The sequence below is a fragment of the Scyliorhinus torazame genome, chromosome 3 (assembly GCF_047496885.1).
Source record: "Scyliorhinus torazame isolate Kashiwa2021f chromosome 3, sScyTor2.1, whole genome shotgun sequence".
NCBI lineage: Eukaryota > Metazoa > Chordata > Chondrichthyes > Carcharhiniformes > Scyliorhinidae > Scyliorhinus > Scyliorhinus torazame.
The window spans coordinates 62,151,030-62,169,575 of NC_092709.1; the positions used below are offsets into that span (position 1 = coordinate 62,151,030).

General features: G+C 51.3%; 1 protein-coding gene across 1 annotated transcript in view; it reads left to right on the top strand.

Annotated features, from left to right (window-relative positions):
• Window positions 1-18,546, top strand: part of LOC140408472 (short transient receptor potential channel 3-like) — a 234,142-nt gene that overhangs the window by 195,123 nt on the left and 20,473 nt on the right. Inside the window, exons 9-11 of the mRNA XM_072495720.1 lie at window positions 2,305-2,500; window positions 5,811-6,032; window positions 18,394-18,480. Coding sequence (XP_072351821.1) covers window positions 2,305-2,500; window positions 5,811-6,032; window positions 18,394-18,480 — 505 coding nt within the window. The remainder of the gene's footprint in view (window positions 1-2,304; window positions 2,501-5,810; window positions 6,033-18,393; window positions 18,481-18,546) is intronic.

Below are 18,546 nucleotides of genomic sequence, written 5' to 3' on the forward strand. Positions count from 1 at the left end.
GGGATGATGTGGGATTTATGAAGCGGATGCTGGGACGTATCCCGGACCTGGTGGTAGGAACCCTGGTAATGGTGGGGGGGGGACTTCAACACCGTGCTAGACCCAGGGTTAGATACATCTAGATCCAGGACCGGATGAAGGCCGGCAGCGGCCAAGGTGCTTAGGGGGTTTATGGACCAAATGGGGGGAGTGGATCCGTGGAGATTTGCCAGGCCGCTGGCCAAAGAGTTCTCCTTTTTCTCCCATGTCCTTAAGGTATACTCCCGGATAGATTTCTTCGTTCTGAGAACGTCACTGATTTCGAGGGTGGAAGGAACGGAGTACTCGGCCATAGCTGTTTCAGACCATGCCCCACATTGGGTGGATCTGGAACTAGGAGAGGAGAGGGAATAGCGCCCACTCTGGTGACTGGATGTGGGATTATTGGCGGATGAGGGAGTCTGCGGAAGGGTGCGGGGATGTATCGAAAGGTACCTGGAGGCCAATGATGATGGGGAGGTCCGAGTGGGGGTAGTATGGAAAGCGCTGAAGGCGGTGGTTAGGGGAGAGTTGATCTCCATCAGGGCTCACAAGGGGAAAACAGAGGCCAAAGAGAGGGAAAGATTACTGGGGGAGATCTTGAGTGTGGATAAAAGATATACGGAGGCCCCGGACGAAGGACTGTACAGGGAGAGGCGACGACTCCAGACGGAGTTCGACCTGCTGACCACAGGGAGGGCAGAGGCATAGTGGAGGAAGGCACAGGGGATGAGATATGAATATGGGGAAAAGGCGAGTCGCCTGTTGGCCCACCAGCTTCGTAAGAGGACAGCGGCGAGGGAAATAGGGGGAGTTAGGGATGAAACGGGAACTACGGTGCGGAGAGCAGGGAAGGTAAATGAGGTGTTTAAGACCTTTTACGAGAGGTTATATAGGTCCCAACCCCCGGAGGGAAAAGAAGGGATGCAGCAGTTTCTGGACCAACTAAGGTTCCCGAGGGTGGAGGAGCAGGAGGTGGCAGGCCTGGGGGCGCCAATTGGGGTGGACGAGGTGATCAAAGGGCTGGGGAACATGCAGGCAGGGAAGGCCCCGGGACCTGACGGGTTCCCGGTGGAATTTTACAGGAAATACGTGGACCTGTTGGCCCCGCTGCTGGTAAGAACCTTTAACGAGGCCAGAGAAAGGGAGTGACGGAAACCTGCTTAGACTCAAATGAAGATAATAGAGTTAATCTGCAGGGTTTTGTCTGTTTTAAGATGAATCAGAAAGTTAAGGCAGGATGTGGGGTGACTTTACTGTGAAACAGGGACTGATTAAGATGAAGCTGGATGCCGGAAGCATACTCAGTTCCTTTGGGTTAAATTAAAGGACAGTACAGATAAATCATTAGTAAGAGCTAGGAATATGCAAATATATGTCAAAGGGAGTTGTTGCAGTTTTGTGGGAGACGATGACAAATGAGAGCCAAGGTTAGGTTGGGGAAGCAGAGATTGTTCTCCTTTGGACGGGGAAATTGAGGGAAGGTTTGATAGATATGGATAAGATTATTACAGATTTAGATAAGGTATACAGAAAAAAAGCTGTTCTCATTAGTTGATGGAATAAGGACTAGGGGGACGCACTTTTAAGGTTTTGGACAAGAGATGCGGGGAAGAAATGAAAAAGAAAGTTTTAATGCAAAAAGTGTTAATGACATTGAATTCCTTGCCTACAAGGGTGGTGACAATCAGTGATTTCAAAAAGAAATTGAATGGGCACTTGAGGGAAATGAACTTGCAGGACTATGGGGACAGAACGAGGAAATGGGACTGACTGGATTGATTTACAGAGAGCCAGCATGACCTTAATGACCTGAATACCCTCCTCCTGTGCCAGTGACTCAGCGTTCAACATTGATCCTGGGGGGACTCCAAAATTCCTCATATTAACTGGAATGAGCAATGGGAACACTCTCCATGCGAGTGGGAACTTTTTGAACTTATGAAGGACTCATTTCTAAAAGAATACATTAAAAATTCCACAAAGGGCAATGCAATATTGTATTTCAGTTTCAATGAATGGGGAGGACGCAATAAACAAAGTACAACGAAGGGAACATTTATAATTGAGTGAACATAAAGTTCTAACATAACGATCAAAAACAAAAGGAAGCCAATTTAAAAAATAAAATTCCAACAATTTTATCCAGAAAATATTTTTGTGAGCCCATTAAGTAGTGTAACAGTCAGGCCCTACCTTTACAAACATACAGTTTTTAACGCTATGTTTAACAAAGCATGCTGTCACAATGGCATCTAATAAAATTAAAACTATTGCTTCCCTCAGAGTTGAAGAAAGTTTCAAGACACTATTCTGGTCAATCTTTGGTTTGTCTGAAGTATCTTCTGTTGTTCTCAAATATGACCACAAATTCATCGAGAACATTGGATATGTTTTATATGGAATATACAATGTCACTATGGTGGTGGTCTTGCTCAACATGCTGATTGCCATGATCAATAGCTCATATCAGGAAATTGAGGTAGGACATGCTGTATGCTTTAAAACTTCAGTTTCTATAAAAATATTGGTGTCAATTTTAACCACCTCGATGGGAGGTATTTGTGGGGTGGATTTGAAATATCAGGTTTGTACAACTCAACGTTCTGCCTGCCCCTTTAAATTTTAAAGTACAGATAGTGGGCGGCACTGCAGCACAGCTGTTAGCATTGTTGCTACACAGCTCCAGGATTCCAGGTTCGATTCCCGGGCTTGGGTCACTGTATGTGCGGAGTCTGCACGTTCTCCCCCTGTTTGTGTGGGTTTCCTCCAGGTGCTCTGGTTTTCTCCCACAGTCCAAAGATGTGCAGGTTAGGTGGATTGGCCATGATAAATTGCCCTTAGTGTCCAAAAAAGGTTAGGTGGGTTTACTGGGTTACAGGGATAGGGTGGAGGTGTGGGCTGAAGTAGAGTGCTCTTTCCAAGGGCCGGTGCAAACTCAATGGGCCGAATGGCCTCCTTCTTCACTGTAAGTTCTATGATTCTATATCAGACCATGGATAACACTCCTCAAAGGCAGGCATGTGTCTAATTAATATACAAAATTTGCAGCCTGATAAAATCATGGTGCTGTGACTTAAATTTGACTGTAACTGTGAAGAAGGCAGTTTCCCAGCACCAGCTCCACAAGTGGTTCTTTTTGCACAATTTGTGGATCAGGATGAAGTGAAATTCACCCCCACCTGCCACATAGCCAACAAGGAATCTTCTGGCCTCCTTGTGTCACCAAGCTTTCTCCCACCCTTCCTCATGCCGACCTTCCCATATCCCCCCTAATTACTGATGCCTCCTTCGTAATGCTGGGAACTGCCCTCAGGATCCCTAGCTGCAGCCTCCAGCTGTCTTGAGCCCCTCCTGTCAATTTGATCAGCTACTTGGAGGGAGGTGGCCCAATAATATGTTAATGAGGCCCTCTAATTAAAATCAGAAAGGCCATCACGTTCCTGGCCTTGTCGGGTTCTTCAGCTATTTCGGTCTCCCCTGAATCCTCCCTATTAACATCAGGGCAGTTATATCCATCACCCTTGAAGCCTGCATTTTGTATAACTCAGTCAGTGTAGGTGGAAACAGGTTTTGTCCCCAACTTACACAGGGAATCAGTATCAAATACTCCCAGGCCTGACAGCATTGCAAAATGCTACCTGGTGTGCATTCACCTTCTGCTTCTAAGAGCACCTTTAAATAAATCTGTGCCATTTTGTGTCATTTCTATCATTTCTCATGGGCTATCTTTGTGAAATTATATTTTAATATCAAATTACATGATTTGTTTTTGTTGCATAATACAAACTGAACCAAGTAGCCGGGTCTACTGGGCAGCACGGTGGCACAGTGGTTAGCACTGCTGCTTTACAGCTCCAGGGACCCGAGTTTGATTCCAGCCTTGGGTGACTGTCTGTGTGGCGTTTGCACTTTCTCCCCGTGTCTGCGTGGGTTTCCCCCGGGTGCTCCGGTTTCCTCCACCAGTCCAAAGATATGCAGGTTAGGTGGATTGGCTGTGTCCAGGGATGTACAGGTTAGATGAGGTTATGGGGATAGGGCAGGGGAATGGGCCCAGATTGGATGCTCTTTCAGCGGGTCGGTGCAGACCCAATGGGCTGAATGACCTCCTTCTGCAATGTAGGGATTCTATGATTCTCCAAATGCATTTTGTTTACAGCCATCTTGGACAGCAGCAATATGTGGACTGGATTTGAACAAATCAAAGGAAAGTGTATAGACCCACTGCTTTATTGCACACAATTTGCCATGTCTCAATAGGGGAGTGGGCAACACTGTTTCCAGGCAGCCACAATACTTTATCAGGCATCCTGACCAGAATAGGACAAGTGACATTGATCAGGGGTGAAGTAGTGCTGATCAGGGAGACAGATGATGGTGATCAGGGATTCATAGAGGTGGTGATTGGCTGGATGGGGATTGACAGTGGCAATTGGGAGGAGACAGATTGGTGCCAATCAGGGAAAGCAATGGCGATTAGAGAACGGGGTGGCAGCGATTAGGGAGAGAGGTGGCGATTATGTGGAGGTGGAGATAGGGCTGATTAACAAGGCGAGCAATGGTAATCGGGGTGGGAGGTGATGCAGAATTGACAATTGGGGGATTTATGGACATCTCAGTGAACAGCAGAGACCGATAGTGATCAGGGGGCAGTGATGGTGGAAATGGAAACTGAGGGGGCAGTGGTGGTGCAGATGGAAACTGAGGGCGCAGTGGTGGTGCAAATGGAAACTGAAAGGGCAGTGGTGGTGCAAATGGAAACTGAGGGGGCAGTGGTGGTGTAAATGGAAACAGAGGGGGCAGTGGTGGTGTAAATGGAAACTGGGGGCAATGATGGTGCAGGTGGCAACTGAGGGGGCAGTGGTGGTGCAGATGGAAACTGAGGGGGCAGTGGTGGTGCAGGTGGCAACTGAGGGGGCGGTGGTGGTGCAAATGGAAACTGAGGGGCCAGTGGTGGTGCAGATGGAAATTGAGGTGGCAGTGGTGGTGCAAATGGAAACTGAGGGGGCAGTGGTGGTGCAAATGGAAACTGAGGGGGCAGTGATGGTGCAAATGGAAACTTAGGGGGCAGTGGGGGTGCAGATGGAAACTGAGGTGGCAGTGGTGGTGCAAATGGAAACTGAGGGGGCAGTGGTGGTGCAAATGGAAACAGGGGGCAGTGGGGGTGCAGATGGCAACTGAGGGGGCAGTGGTGGTGCAGATGGCAACTGAGGGGGCGGTGGTGGTGCAAATGGAAACTGAGGGGGCAGTGGTGGTGCAGGTGGCAACTGAGGGTGCAGTGGTGGTGCAGATGGAAATTGAGGGGGCAGTGGTGGTGCAAATGGAAACTTAGGGGGCAGTGGTGGTGCAGGTGGAAACTGAGGAGGCAGTTGTGGTGATCAGTGGAGCAGTAGTGGCAACTGGGCAAAGAGCAGTGGTGATCAGACTGAGTGATGGTCATTGGGCAGAGATGTAGATACAGTAAATGTTGGGGAGAGAAACGTAATTTCAAAGAATGTTTGTATTTTCGTGTCTAAATAACTTCACAAATAAACTTTTATTTGCTTCCAACAGGACATTTGGGGCTGGATCTTCCGGTCCCCCAGCCGTTTGTTTCTCCCGCCGCTTATCAATGGGATTTCCCACTGAATCCACTCCACACTGCTGGGAAACCCGCGGGAGGAGATGCACTGCTGGCGGGAACGGAGAATCCCAACGGCCGGAGAATTCCGGTCCAGAACTTCTGAAAGTTTTTAAAATTCTTTTTGCCATTTTTTATTCTGACCATGTCTTTTATTTCTATTTTCCCCTAGGATGATGCAGATGTTGAATGGAAATTTGCTCGTTCAAAGTTATGGTTGTTCTACTTTGACCACGGGAAAACGTTGCCCCCTCCATTCAGTCTTATGCCTACTCCAAAAGCATGCATCAGTTTAATACTAAGAATCAAAAACTGTCTCTTTGGTCTGTTCAAATGCAGAAGGAAAAGACTGAAGAGAGATGTAGAAATTGGAATGTTGAATTCAAAGTCCAGGGTACGTACTTGAAGGGTTTAAAAAGACTTGCATTTATATAGCACCTTGCACCTCAGGACGCCCCACAGGGCATTGCAGCGAATGAAGCACTTTTAAAATATCAGCTCTGCTTTCAATAATGAAATTACACCATCATCTGTTTTTTAACTATTGGTTGAAGGATAAATATTGACCAGGACACCAAGGTGGACAACCAAGATAAAATGGTGTCATGGAATCTTCTCCGTCCAATCAAGAGGGCGTACGGAGCTTCAGCGACTCCTACCGTGCACTGCACCCTCAGCACTGCCTGTGTACAGTATTAGCCCGTAGCGTGTGGTCAAATCCCTGGAGTGCTGCTTGAGTGTGCAAACCTCGGACACAGATGTAAGAGTATTACAAATGTAGCTGACATGGCAATTTCCCTTTACACTTGTTTGACCTGACAGTGGTTTTCACACTGCGTTGGCTACTGATAGGTCCACCAGTCAGCCTATCAGCAGCCAAAGCAGTCAGAAACTGGACACATCTGATTGGATGAGCTGAAAATAGAGACAAGGGGCGGGATTCTCCAGTTCCCCAATCGTCTTTCTCAGCCCCATGCCATTCGTTGACGGCGGGTTTCTATCTTCCCGCCACTTGCCAATGGGATTTTCCATTGAAGTCACCTCACGCCGTCGGGAAATGCACGGGCAGAGGTGCGCTGCCGGCGGGAAAAGTGAATCGTGACAACTGGAAAATACCGGCCAAAGTCAGTCAGCGGCACTATCAGCGGGATAATGAACGTGACCGAGCGGCGCAGCGAAGTAGGCTGCAGCCACAGGTCAGAGAGAAGGCTGATTTGGAGGCTAGGACAAGGAGACCAGGAGAACAGGGAGAGGAGGCCAAGCCCAGGGGAGCGGGAAGCTGGGGAAGCGGAGGCTGCGGAGTGTAGCACGGGGAGTGGAGATCGCAGTGCAGCGAACGAGAGAGGGAGTGGCGGGAGTATAAATGGGAGAGAGTGAGGGGGACAGGTGGGGGTGTCAGTGGGCAGGAGAGGCAGAGAGAGGTGGGAGTGTGAGCAGGAGAGAGTGAGGGGGACAGGTGGGAGTGTCGGTGGGCAGGAGAGACAGAGAGAGGCGGGAGTGTGAGCGGGAGAGAGTGAGGGGGACAGGTGGGGGTGTCAGTGGGCAGGAGAGACAGAGAGAGGTGGGAGTGTGAGTGACAGAGAGTGAGGGGGACAGGTGGGGGTGTCAGTGGGCAGGAGAGACAGAGAGAGGTGGGAGTGTGAGCGGGAGAGAGTGAGGGGGACAGGTGGGGGTGTCAGTGGGCAGGAGAGACAGAGAGAGGTGGGAGTGTGAGTGACAGAGAGTGAGGGGGACAGGTGGGGGTGTCAGTGGGCAGGAGAGACAGAGAGAGGTGGGAGTGTGAGCGGGAGAGAGTGAGGGGGACAGGTGGGGGTGTCAGTGGGCAGGAGAGACAGAGCGAGGTGGGAGTGTGAGCGGGAGAGAGTGAGGGGGACAAGTGGGGGTGTCGGTGGGCAGGAGAGACAGAGAGAGGTGGGAGTGTGAGCGGGAGAGAGTGAGGGGGACAGGTGGGGGTGTCGGTGGGCAGGAGAGACAGAGAGAGGTGGGAGTGTGAGCGGGAGAGAGTGAGGGGGACAGGTGAAGGTGTCGGTGTGCAGGAGAGACAGAGAGAGGTGGGATTGTGAGCGGGAGAGAGTGAGGGGGACAGGTGGGGGTGTCAGTGGGCAGGAGAGACAGAGAGAGGTGGGAGTATAAGTCGGAGAGAGTGAGGGGGACAGGTGGGGGTGTCAGTGGGCAGGAGAGACAGAGAGAGGTGGGAGTGTGAGCGGGAGAGAGTGAGGGGGTCAGGTAGGGGTGCCGGTGGGCAGGAGAGACAGAGAGAGGCGGGAGTGTGAGCGGGAGAGAGTAAGGGGGACAGGTGGGGGTGTCGGTGGGCAGGAGAGACAGAGAGAGGTGGGAGTGTGAGCGGGAGAGAGTGAGGGGGACAGGTGGGGGTGTCGGTGGGCAGGAGAGACAGAGAGAGGTGGGAGTGTGAGCGGGAGAGAGTGAGGGGGACAGATGGGGGTGTCAGTGGGCAGGAGAGACAGAGAGAGGCGGGAGTATAAGTGGGAGAGAGTGAGGGGGACAGGTGGGGGTGCTGGTGAGCAGGAGAGACAGAGAGAGGCGGGAGTATAAGTGGGAGAGAGTGAGGGGGACAGGTGGGGGTGTCAGTGTGCAGGAGAGACAGAGAGAGGCAGGAGTATAAGTGGGAGAGAGTGAGGGGGACAGGTGGGGGTGTCAGTGGGCAGGGGAGACAGAGAGAGGTGAAAGTGTGAGTGGGAGAGAGTGAGGGGGACAGGTGGGGGTGTCAGTGGGCAGGAGAGACAGAGAGAGGCGGGAGTATAAGTGGGAGAGAGTGAGGGGGACAGGTGGGGGTGTCAGTGGGCAGGAGAGACAGAGAGAGGCGGGAGTATAAGTGGGAGAGAGTGAGGGGGACAGGTGGGGGTGTCAATGGGCAGGAGAGACAGAGCGAGGTGGGAGTGTGAGCGGGAGAGAGTGAGGGGGACAGGTGAGGGTGTCGGTGTGCAGGAGAGACAGAGAGAGGTGGGAGTGTGAGCGGGAGAGAGTGAGGGGGACAGGTGGGGGTGTCGGTGTGCAGGAGAGACAGAGAGAGGTGGGAGTGTGAGCGGGAGATAGAGGACACGATCGAACAGCCACGCTGCACCTGAAAAGCAGCTTGCCGCGGGTGCAATGAGGCCGTAGATGCTGGGAGACCTCACTCCCAGGATCTACCTGGCTCGCAATGCCTCGCAGGATCTAACGCAATCTTGCGAGGTGCTGCGATATAAATCCTGCCCAATGTGGATGGGGTCACATTTTGGCAAATTTGCATACTAGAGCAAGACAGCTAGTCTCACCTTAATATGCAGTTTCCGGGGGCACCCGAGGCGTTGGGAACTATTCCCTTTGACTTGGAGACCTTGGGCGAGTGCTGTTCAGTACTGGTCTCCACAAATGGGGACCAGATGGAATGGCACCCAGGGGATTGGAGGCTCACAAGTGTATGCCCTTTGGGCAGGGTGCCACCTGGGCACCCTGGCACTGCCAGCTTGGAACCCTCACAGTGTCATATGGGTGTCAGCCTGATACTGCCAAGCTGGCATTTTTCACGCAGTGGCAATTGGGATGGGGTGCCTGGGATGGGGGGCCCGGGGATGCCCTCATAATGGGTTGCCGTACTGACCGTTAAGTGGGGGTTACTGGGTTACGGGGATAGGGTAGATATGTGGGCTTGAGTAGGGTGCTCTTTGCAATGGCCGGTGCAGACCCGATGGGCTGAATGGCCTCCTTCTGCACTGTAAATTCTGTAAATTCTATGAAATCTCTCGCTGGGGAGTTCCAGTGAGCGGAGCTCCTCGGTGCAGAAAACGGGGCTATATGTGGCATCGGCTGCACGTTCCCCACTGAGATCCTCGATCTAACCCATGTGCCATTCGATAGCGAGCACTAGGAAACATGCAGCTAAACGCACTTGCTATGGGGCTTTGTTCCCATTTAGTTAAATCGCCTCCAGAGAGTGAGATGTAAGAGTGTGGATAGAAGAGAGACAGATAGGTGGGAGTGGGAGTGGAAAGAGATTTGTGTGTGTTAGTGTGGGAGAGAGGGAAAGAGAGAGGTGGGTGTGTGAGTGAGTGAGAAAGAGAGGCAGGTGTGCGAGTGAAAGAGCGAGAGGTGGGTGTATGTATGCGAGAGAGTAAGACAGAGAGGTGGGTGTATGAGTGTGAGACAGCGAGACAGAGAGGTAGGTGTGTGAGAGAGAGCGAGACAGAGAGGTGGGTGTGTGAGAGAGAGCGAGACGGAGAGGTGGGTGTATGAGTGAGAGAGCGAGACAGAGAGGTGGGTGTGTGAGAGAGACAGCGAGACAGAGAGGTGGGTGTGTGAGAGAGAGCGAGACAGAGAGGTGGGTGTGTGAGAGAGAGCGAGACGGAGAGGTGGGTGTATGAGTGAGAGAGCGAGACAGAGAGGTGGGTGTATGAGTGTGAGACAGCGAGACAGAGAGGTAGGTGTGTGAGAGAGAGCGAGACAGAGAGGTGGGTGTGTGAGAGAGAGCGAGACGGAGAGGTGGGTGTATGAGTGAGAGAGCGAGACAGAGAGGTGGGTGTGTGAGAGAGACAGCGAGACAGAGAGGTAGGTGTGTGAGAGAGAGCGAGACAGAGAGGTGGGTATGTGAGAGAGAGCGAGACGGAGAGGTGGGTGTATGAGTGAGAGAGCGAGACAGAGAGGTGGGTGTGTGAGAGAGACAGCGAGACAGAGAGGTGGGTGTGTGAGAGAGAGCGAGACAGAGAGGTGGGTGTGTGAGAGAGAGCGAGACGGAGAGGTGGGTGTATGAGTGAGAGAGCGAGACAGAGAGGTGGGTGTATGAGTGTGAGACAGCGAGACAGAGAGGTAGGTGTGTGAGAGAGAGCGAGACAGAGAGGTGGGTATGTGAGAGAGAGCGAGACGGAGAGGTGGGTGTATGAGTGAGAGCGAGACAGAGAGGTGGGTGTATGAGTGTGAGACAGCGAGACAGAGAGGTGGGTGTATGAGTGTGAGACAGCGAGACAGAGAGGTGGGTGTATGAGTGAGAGCGAGACAGAGAGGTGGGTGTGTGAGAGAGACAGCGAGACAGAGAGGTGGGTGTGTGAGAGAGAGCGAGACAGAGAGGTAGGTGTGTGAGAGAGAGTGAGACAGAGAGGTGGGTGTATGATTGAGAGAGCGAGACAGAGAGGTGGGTGTATGAGTGTGAGACAGCGAGACAGAGAGGTGGGTGTATGAGTGTGAGACAGCGAGACAGAGAGGTGGGTGTATGAGTGAGAGCGAGACAGAGAGGTGGGTGTGTGAGAGAGACAGCGAGACAGAGAGGTGGGTGTGTGAGAGAGAGCGAGACAGAGAGGTGGGTGTGTGAGAGAGAGCGAGACGGAGAGGTGGGTGTATGAGTGAGAGAGCGAGACAGAGAGGTGGGTGTATGAGTGTGAGACAGCGAGACAGGGAGGTGGGTGTGTGAGAGAGAGCGAAACGGAGAGGTGGGTGTGTGAGAGAGAGCGAGACAGAGAGGTGGGTGTGTGAGAGAGAGCGAGACAGAGAGGTGGGTGTGTGAGAGAGAGCGAGACAGAGAGGTGGGTGTATGATTGAGAGAGCGAGACAGAGAGGTGGGTGTGTGAGAGAGAGAGCGAGACAGAGAGGTAGGTGTGTGAGAGAGACAGCGAGACAGAGAGGTGGGTGTATGATTGAGAGAGCGAGACAGAGAGGTGGGTGTGTGAGAGAGAGAGCGAGACAGAGAGGTAGGTGTGTGAGTGAGACAGCGAGACAGAGAGGTAGGTGTGTGAGAGAGAGTGAGACAGAGAGGTAGGTGTGTGAGTGAGAGAGCGAGACAGAGAGGTAGGTGTATAAGTGAGAGAGCGAGACAGAGAGGTGGGTGTGTAGGTGAAGGAGAGAAAGAGAGGGAGGGTGTGTGGGTGAGGGAGAGAGAGAGGCAGAAATTGTGTGTGAGTTTGTGAGAGAGAGTGTATGTGTGTCCAAGAGAGCGTGTAAGTGTATATTTGTCTGACCGAGAGAGCCTGTGTGTTTGTGTGTCCAAGAGAGCATGTGTGTGTCCAAGTGAATGTGTGTGTGTGTCATATGAGAATCCATCTCTCCAGCAACAGCCCTAATACTAAATAAATCTATGAACAAAAGAAGCAGTATCACTTCTCCCAGTAAAAATTACAAAAATAAGTCTGGACTTAAGTATTTGTTGAATAAGAGAACTTTTTAATTATAATAAACGTATACATAAAAGAAATAGAAAAGACATTTAGCACCTTTTTTGTATGTTTGTACCTGTTGCACAAAATAGTCAATTGTTTGTGCCTTATTTCTCAAAATAATAAGAACGTTTTTGCGGGTTCTATCAGTACTCTTGGGAAGTCAAAAGGGTTCCATGGCTGGAAATGTTTGGGAAACCCTGAACTCTTGCATGCAAATGATGCTTGTGGCTGTGCACACTAAGAGGCCAAGCTCCAAGCCATTGTCAACACCGTCACTGAGTGCATGGGCCTTACAATAAACATCTGTAATACAAAGGTCCCCTACCCACTGCACTGCACTGCCCCCTGGCTATCAAAATCCACAATGGGGCCTTGGACAATGTGGATTACTTTCAATACCTTGGGAGCCTATTGTCAACGAGGGCAGACATTGACTCCCGACCGGAAGTGCAGGGCCCCGTATCGGCAGGCAGAGCTGCGTGGAGTACTCCGGGGCCCTGCTAGCCCCGGAGTCCAGAGTGAAATGCCCGCGTTTTGACGCTGGAGTGGGGACATAGCCCCATTATTGGAGAATCCCGCCCCATGTCTCTGTGCCATATAGTGGGGGGCGAGTATCACTACTGATCTCTAGACCATGAGCTCAGTTCCAGGTCTGAGGTCCCAATGACCCCAAAACAAGCGGTCTATTCAGAGCTATGACACAGAAAACGAGCCCCAGGAGAGCAGAGGAAATGTTCCAAGGACACCCTCAAAGCCTCCTTGAAAACGTGCAACATTCCCATCGACATCTGGGAATCCCTGGTCCAAGACCACCTGAAGTGGAAGAAAAGCATGCCGACCTCCGGTCGGGAGGAAAAGCATTTGGGAAGTAGCTGAGTGTCATCGCTGAGAGCAACCTGAAGTCAAGTGTCGACAGCGGAATGAGCACGTGGCACCCTGGGAATTCCGCCCACCCGCTCCGCCAACCATTGTCAGCCCTACCTGTGACAGAGACCGTAGGTAACGCATTGGACCCCGCAGTTACCCGGGGAATCATTTTTAGTGTTGGAAGCAAGTCACCCTCATCTCCGCGGGGTTGCCGAGGAAGAAGTGATTTCTCATCAGAACCAAGTTCGGAATTGCTCAGGCATGGATTCTCTGTAATGTGGAAGGCGTTGACTTTATTGTCATATACTTGCTGCTTTCAATAGTTGCAAATTGTGTGTTTCCTATGCTCACTGATTTTCCCTCTGCCCACTTCTCCATCACTAAAAGAAACCAGATGAAAACTTCTGTGATTGCTATAGTAATAAGTTACACTGTGCCAGGTATAACTAACATTAAATACTTATTCACCAAGTCTCCATCGGTTTGAAACAGAATTTGAGCAAACATGAAACCGTTTGCAATCTTTTTGCCAAGGTTTGTTCGTACTTGGACTGCTTGCGCGTATCTATCTCAAGGTTTGAAAACTTTTTCATAAAAAAATATTTTCCAATAAATTTGGAGGAGGTTTGTGCGATGTGCCAATCATCCTCATGGTTTAAATTCATTTCAATCGCAACTATTTTACCCAGCAGATAGAATAGACATTCATCTCATTGCTCTGAGGTGGAGCTGAAGAGTTGTAAAAATGCTTAGAGGAGAAATAACTCATTGCGTTGTCCAATGGAAAGATTATTTAGATTGCTCATATATTATTCCACCATCGCTGGTTCGACCTAAAGTGGAGTATTGTGCCCAATATTGCATCAACCATTTGGAGGGTTACCTTGGACAGAGTGAAAAGGAGATTTACTATATTGGTACCAGCAATGAGAAACTTCAGTGATTTGGAACAATTACAGAAGTTGAGATTGTTTCCCTTAGAGCAGAGAGATTAAGGGGAGATTTAATAAATGTGTTCAAATTCTGAAACATTTTGATAGCATAGATATGGAGTAATTGTTTCCACTGGCAAGGTGGTTGGGAACCAGGGAATTCAGATTCAAGAGCCGGGATTCTCCCTTCTGGGGACTAAGACCCCACGCCGGGGGGGAGAACCGGCGCCAACCACTCCGGCGTCAACAGCCCCCGAAAGTGTGGAATTCTCCGCACTTCCGAGGGCTAGGTGGACGGCGGAGGGGTTGGCGCCGCTCCAGCCGGCGCCGAAGGGAATGCGCAAATTTGCGCATGCGCCAAAGGGCTGGCGCGATCTCACGCGTGCGCAGAACCGCCAACGTGTTTTGGCGCATGCGCGGGGTTTCTCTTCTCCGTGCTGGCCATGGCGGAGCCCTACAACATGGCCAGCATGGAAGGAAGGAGTGCCCCCCATGGGACAGGCCCGCCCGCAGATCGGTGGGCCTGGATCGCGGGCTAGGCCAGCGTGGGCGCCCTCACCCCGGGTCGGATCCCCCCCCCCCCCCCCCCGAGGACCGCCCTAGCCGACTTACCTGCCAGGTCCCGCCGGTACGTGAGCTGAGTGCTTCACGCCAGCGGGGCTGGCTGTGGTGAACCACTGTAATAGGAGATGTAAGGTAGGACCTGCACTACAGGTTCGCCGGTAGCTCCTGCCGGCTGGCTCCGCCCACGGAGAACTGTATAAATATGCATGACCTCCAGTGCCCTGCCATTTCGCCAGCTGCAGCAGGAGGCCACGCATCTGGCTGTAATAAAGCCACAGTTGTACCCAACTTTAGTCTTTGTGCAATTGATCGTGCATCACTGGCCAAAAGCGGACGGCCACTCGGCCCATCGGGGCCCGGAGAATTGCCGGGGGGGCCGCTGCCCGCAGGGGTCGGAAAATCCCGCCTAAGAGAAGCTTGAGGAAGATGAAGAGAATTTTTTAATGCAATGAATGTGATGACCAAGAATGTACTGCCTGAAAGGCTGGCAGGAGTACATTTAATAGTAGTTTTCAGATGGGAATTGGATATATACAAGTAAAGGGAAAAACACGGAAAGGGTACGGGCATAAAGTGGTGAATGGAACTCTTTCAAAAGGCCAGCATAGATGTGATTGGCCGAATGGCCTCTTTCTGTCCTTTAAGATTCTTTGCGCGATCTACTGGCCACGTCCCACCCGAACCATGGCGCAACACGGCCGGTAGATGCCGGGCGAGGCCTCCTCCGGGATTTACCTGGTTTGCCACGCCTCATGAGATCTAACGGGACCTCACGAGACGTCACAATCTGGATCCTCCCCATTTTGGGTGGGATGGTATTTGGCAAATCTGCATATTAGAGTGAACAGCTAGTCTCACTCTAATATGTGCTTGCCTAATCTACCCGAGGCATTGGGATATAACCCCTTTGCCTCAGAGACCTCGGGCAAGCGCCATTCAGTACTGGCCCCCACAAACGGGGACAAGGCGGGAGGGTATTTTGGGGTGTCTCCCCTGGGTGGTTGGCCTCTGGGTAGGGTGGCACCCTGGCACTGCTAGCATGGCCAGGGGCACTGCCAGGGTGGGGATTGGGCCTGAGAGTACGCTGCCTGAGTCGGGTGTGTGGAGGCCCCAATACCCCCTTATAGGTGAGTTGGGGCATTGGGAAAAAAGATTGGAGGGGCAATTTAAAAATGGTGTCCCGGTCACCTCGAGCAGTGACGAGGATTGGTCTCTGGGTGTCATTGGGGATCCGGATTGGTCTCTGGGTGTTATTGGTGATCCGGATTGGTCTCTGGGTGTCATTGGGGATCCAGATTGGTCTCTGGGTGTCATTGGGGATCCAGATTGGTCTCTGGGTGTCATTGAGGATCCGGATTGGTCTCTGGGTATCATTGGGGGATCCGGATCAGTCTCTGGGTGTCATTGATTATTTGATTGATTGATTTGATTTATTGTCACATGTACCGAAGTACAGTGAAAAGTATTTTTCTGCAGCCGGGGGAACGTACACAGTACGTACATAGTAGACAAAAGAATAATCAACAGAGAACATTGACAAATGGTACATCGACAAATAGTGATTGGTTACAGTGAGGAACAAGGGGCAAACAAAGCGAATACATGAGCAAGAGCAGCATAGGGCGTCATGAATAGTGTTCTTACAGGGGACAGATCAGTCTGAGGGGGAGTCGTTGAGGAGTCTTGTAGCTGTGGGGAAGAAGCTGTTTCTGTCTGGATGAGCGGGTTGTCAGACTTCTGTACCTTCTGCCTTCGGACTGATCTGTTCCCTGTAAGAACACTATTCACGACGCCCTATGCTGCTCTTGCTCATGTATTTGCTTAGTTTGTCCCTTGTTCCTCACTGTAACCAATCACTGTTTGTCGATGTACCATTTGTCAATGTTCTCTGCCTGATGGAAGGGTCTGGAAGAAGGTAATGTCTGGGTGGGAGGGGTCACTGATAACGCTGTCTGTCTTCCTGAGGCAGCGGGAGGTGTATACAGAATCAATGTGGGGGTGGCAAGCTTGTGTAATGCGTTGGGCTGGGTTCACCACACTCTGCAGTTTCTTACGATCTCGGACCGAGCAGTTGCCATACCAAGCTGTGATGCAGCCGGATAGGATGCTCTCTATCGTACATCGGTAGAAGTTTGTGAGAGTCGATGCAGACATGTCAAATTTCCATAGCTTCCGTAGGAGGTAGAGACGTTCTTGGGCTTTCTTGACTGTTGCATCAACGTGAGTGGACCAGGACAGACTGTTGGTGATGGGGACCCACAGGAACTTAAAGCTATCGACCATCTCCACTTCAGAGCCATTGATGCAGATCGGAGTGTGTGTCATGCTACGCTTCCTGAAGTCAGTGATGATCCGGTGATCCGGATTGGTCTCTGGGTGGCATTGGTGATCCGGATTGGGGTCTGGGTGTTACTGGTGATCCGGATTGGTTTCTAGGTGTTATTCGTGATCTGGATTGGTGTCTGGGTGTTACTGGTGATCCGGATTGGTTTCTAGGTGTTATTCGTGATCTGGATTGGTGTCTGGGTGTTACTGGTGATCCGGATTGGTTTATAGGTGTTATTCGTGATCCGGATTGGTGTCTGGGTGTTACTGGTGAACCGGATTGTTTACTGGCTGTTATTGGTGATCCGGATTGGTGTTTGGCTGTTAGTGGTGGTCTGGCTTGGTGTCTGGGTGTTACTGGTGATCCGGATTGGTGTTGGGGTGTTATTGGTGATCCGGATTGGTGTCTGGGTGTTACTGGTGATCCGGATTGGTGACTGGCTGTTATTGGTGATCCGGATTGGTCTCTGGCTGTTATTGGTGATCCGGATTGGTCTCTGGGTGTTATTAGTGATCCGGATTGGTGTCTGGGTGTTACTGGGGATCCGGATTGGTCTCTGGGTGTTATTGGTGATCCGGATTGGTGTCTGGGTGTTATTGGTGATCCGGATTGGTGTCTGGGTGTTATTGGTGATCCGGATTGGTGTCTGGGTGTTATTGGTGATCCGGATTGGTGTCTGGGTGTTACTGGTGATCCGGATTGGTGTCTGGCTGTTAGTGGTGGTCTGGCTTGGTGTCTGGGTGTTACTGGTGATCCGGATTGGTGTCTGGCTGTTATTGGTGATCCGGATTGGTGTCTGGCTGTTAGTGGTGGTCTGGCTTGGTGTCTGGGTGTTACTGGTGATCCGGATTGGTGTCTGGGTGTTATTGGTGATCCGGATTGGTCTCTGGGTGTTATTGGTGATCCGGATTGGTCTCTGGGTGTTATTGGTGATTCGGATTGGTGTCTGGCTGTTAGTGGTGGTCTGACTTGGTGTCTGGGTGTTACTGGTGATCCAGAGTGGTCTCTGGGTGTTATTAGTGATCCGGATTGGTGTTGGGGTGTTATTGGTGATCCGGATTGGTCTCTGGGTGTTATTAGTGATCCGGATTGGTGTCTGGGTGTTATTGGTGATCCGGATTGGTGTTGGGGTGTTATTGGTGATCCGGATTGGTGCCTGGGTGTTAATGGTGATCCGGATTGGTGTTGGGGTGTTATTGGTGATCCGGATTGGTGTCTGGGTGTTATTGGTGATCCGGATTGGTGTCTGGGTGTCATTGGTGATCCGGATTGGTCTCTGGGTGTTATTAGTGATCCGGATTGGTTTCTAGGTGTTATTGGTGATCCGGACTGGTGTCTGGGTGTTATTGGTGATCCGGATTGGTGTCTGGGTGTTATTGGTGATCCGGATTGGTCTCTGGGTGTTACTGGGGATCCGGATCGGTCTCTGGGTGTTATTGGAGATTCAAGCCTTGGGTGCCTGGAGTTTGGACATTCATCCCGGATGTGCATGGGTTTCCTCCAGTGCTCCGGTTTCTTCCCACAGTCCAGAGATGTGCAGGTTAGGTGAATTGGCCATGATAAATTGCCCTTAGTGTCCAAGGATGTGTAGGTTATGTGGGGTTACGGGGATGGGGTGGGGGAGTGGGCCTAGGTAGGGTGCTCTTTCGGAGGATGGGTGCAGACTCAATGGGCCGAATGGCCTCTTGCTGCGCTGGAGGGGTTCTATGGAGTTCCGGCAAACGGAGCTCCTCAGTGCAGGAAATGCGACTGAGTGTGGCCTCGGGCGGCATTCCCTGCTCGGCCACCAAAAAAAGAGTGTTATTAGACCACGGGGTTGTTCCCGGTGGTCCCCTTGATTCCCGCCCAGAACAAACTCTGATTTTTTTGGGGGGTTAGATCGCACCCTCTATCTTTTTAAAGGTTTGCATTCTGTTTTCCCAGCTCAATCTTTTCGCACAGTCAAATCTAAGGATTTCAGAAACCCAAAGTTTCAACAGCATTGTAATAAACCAACCCACGAGATATCAGGTATGTTCTATGTGTGAATATTTTCTCTGCTCGCATTTTTGACTTGTTAAATCTGTTGAATGTCAA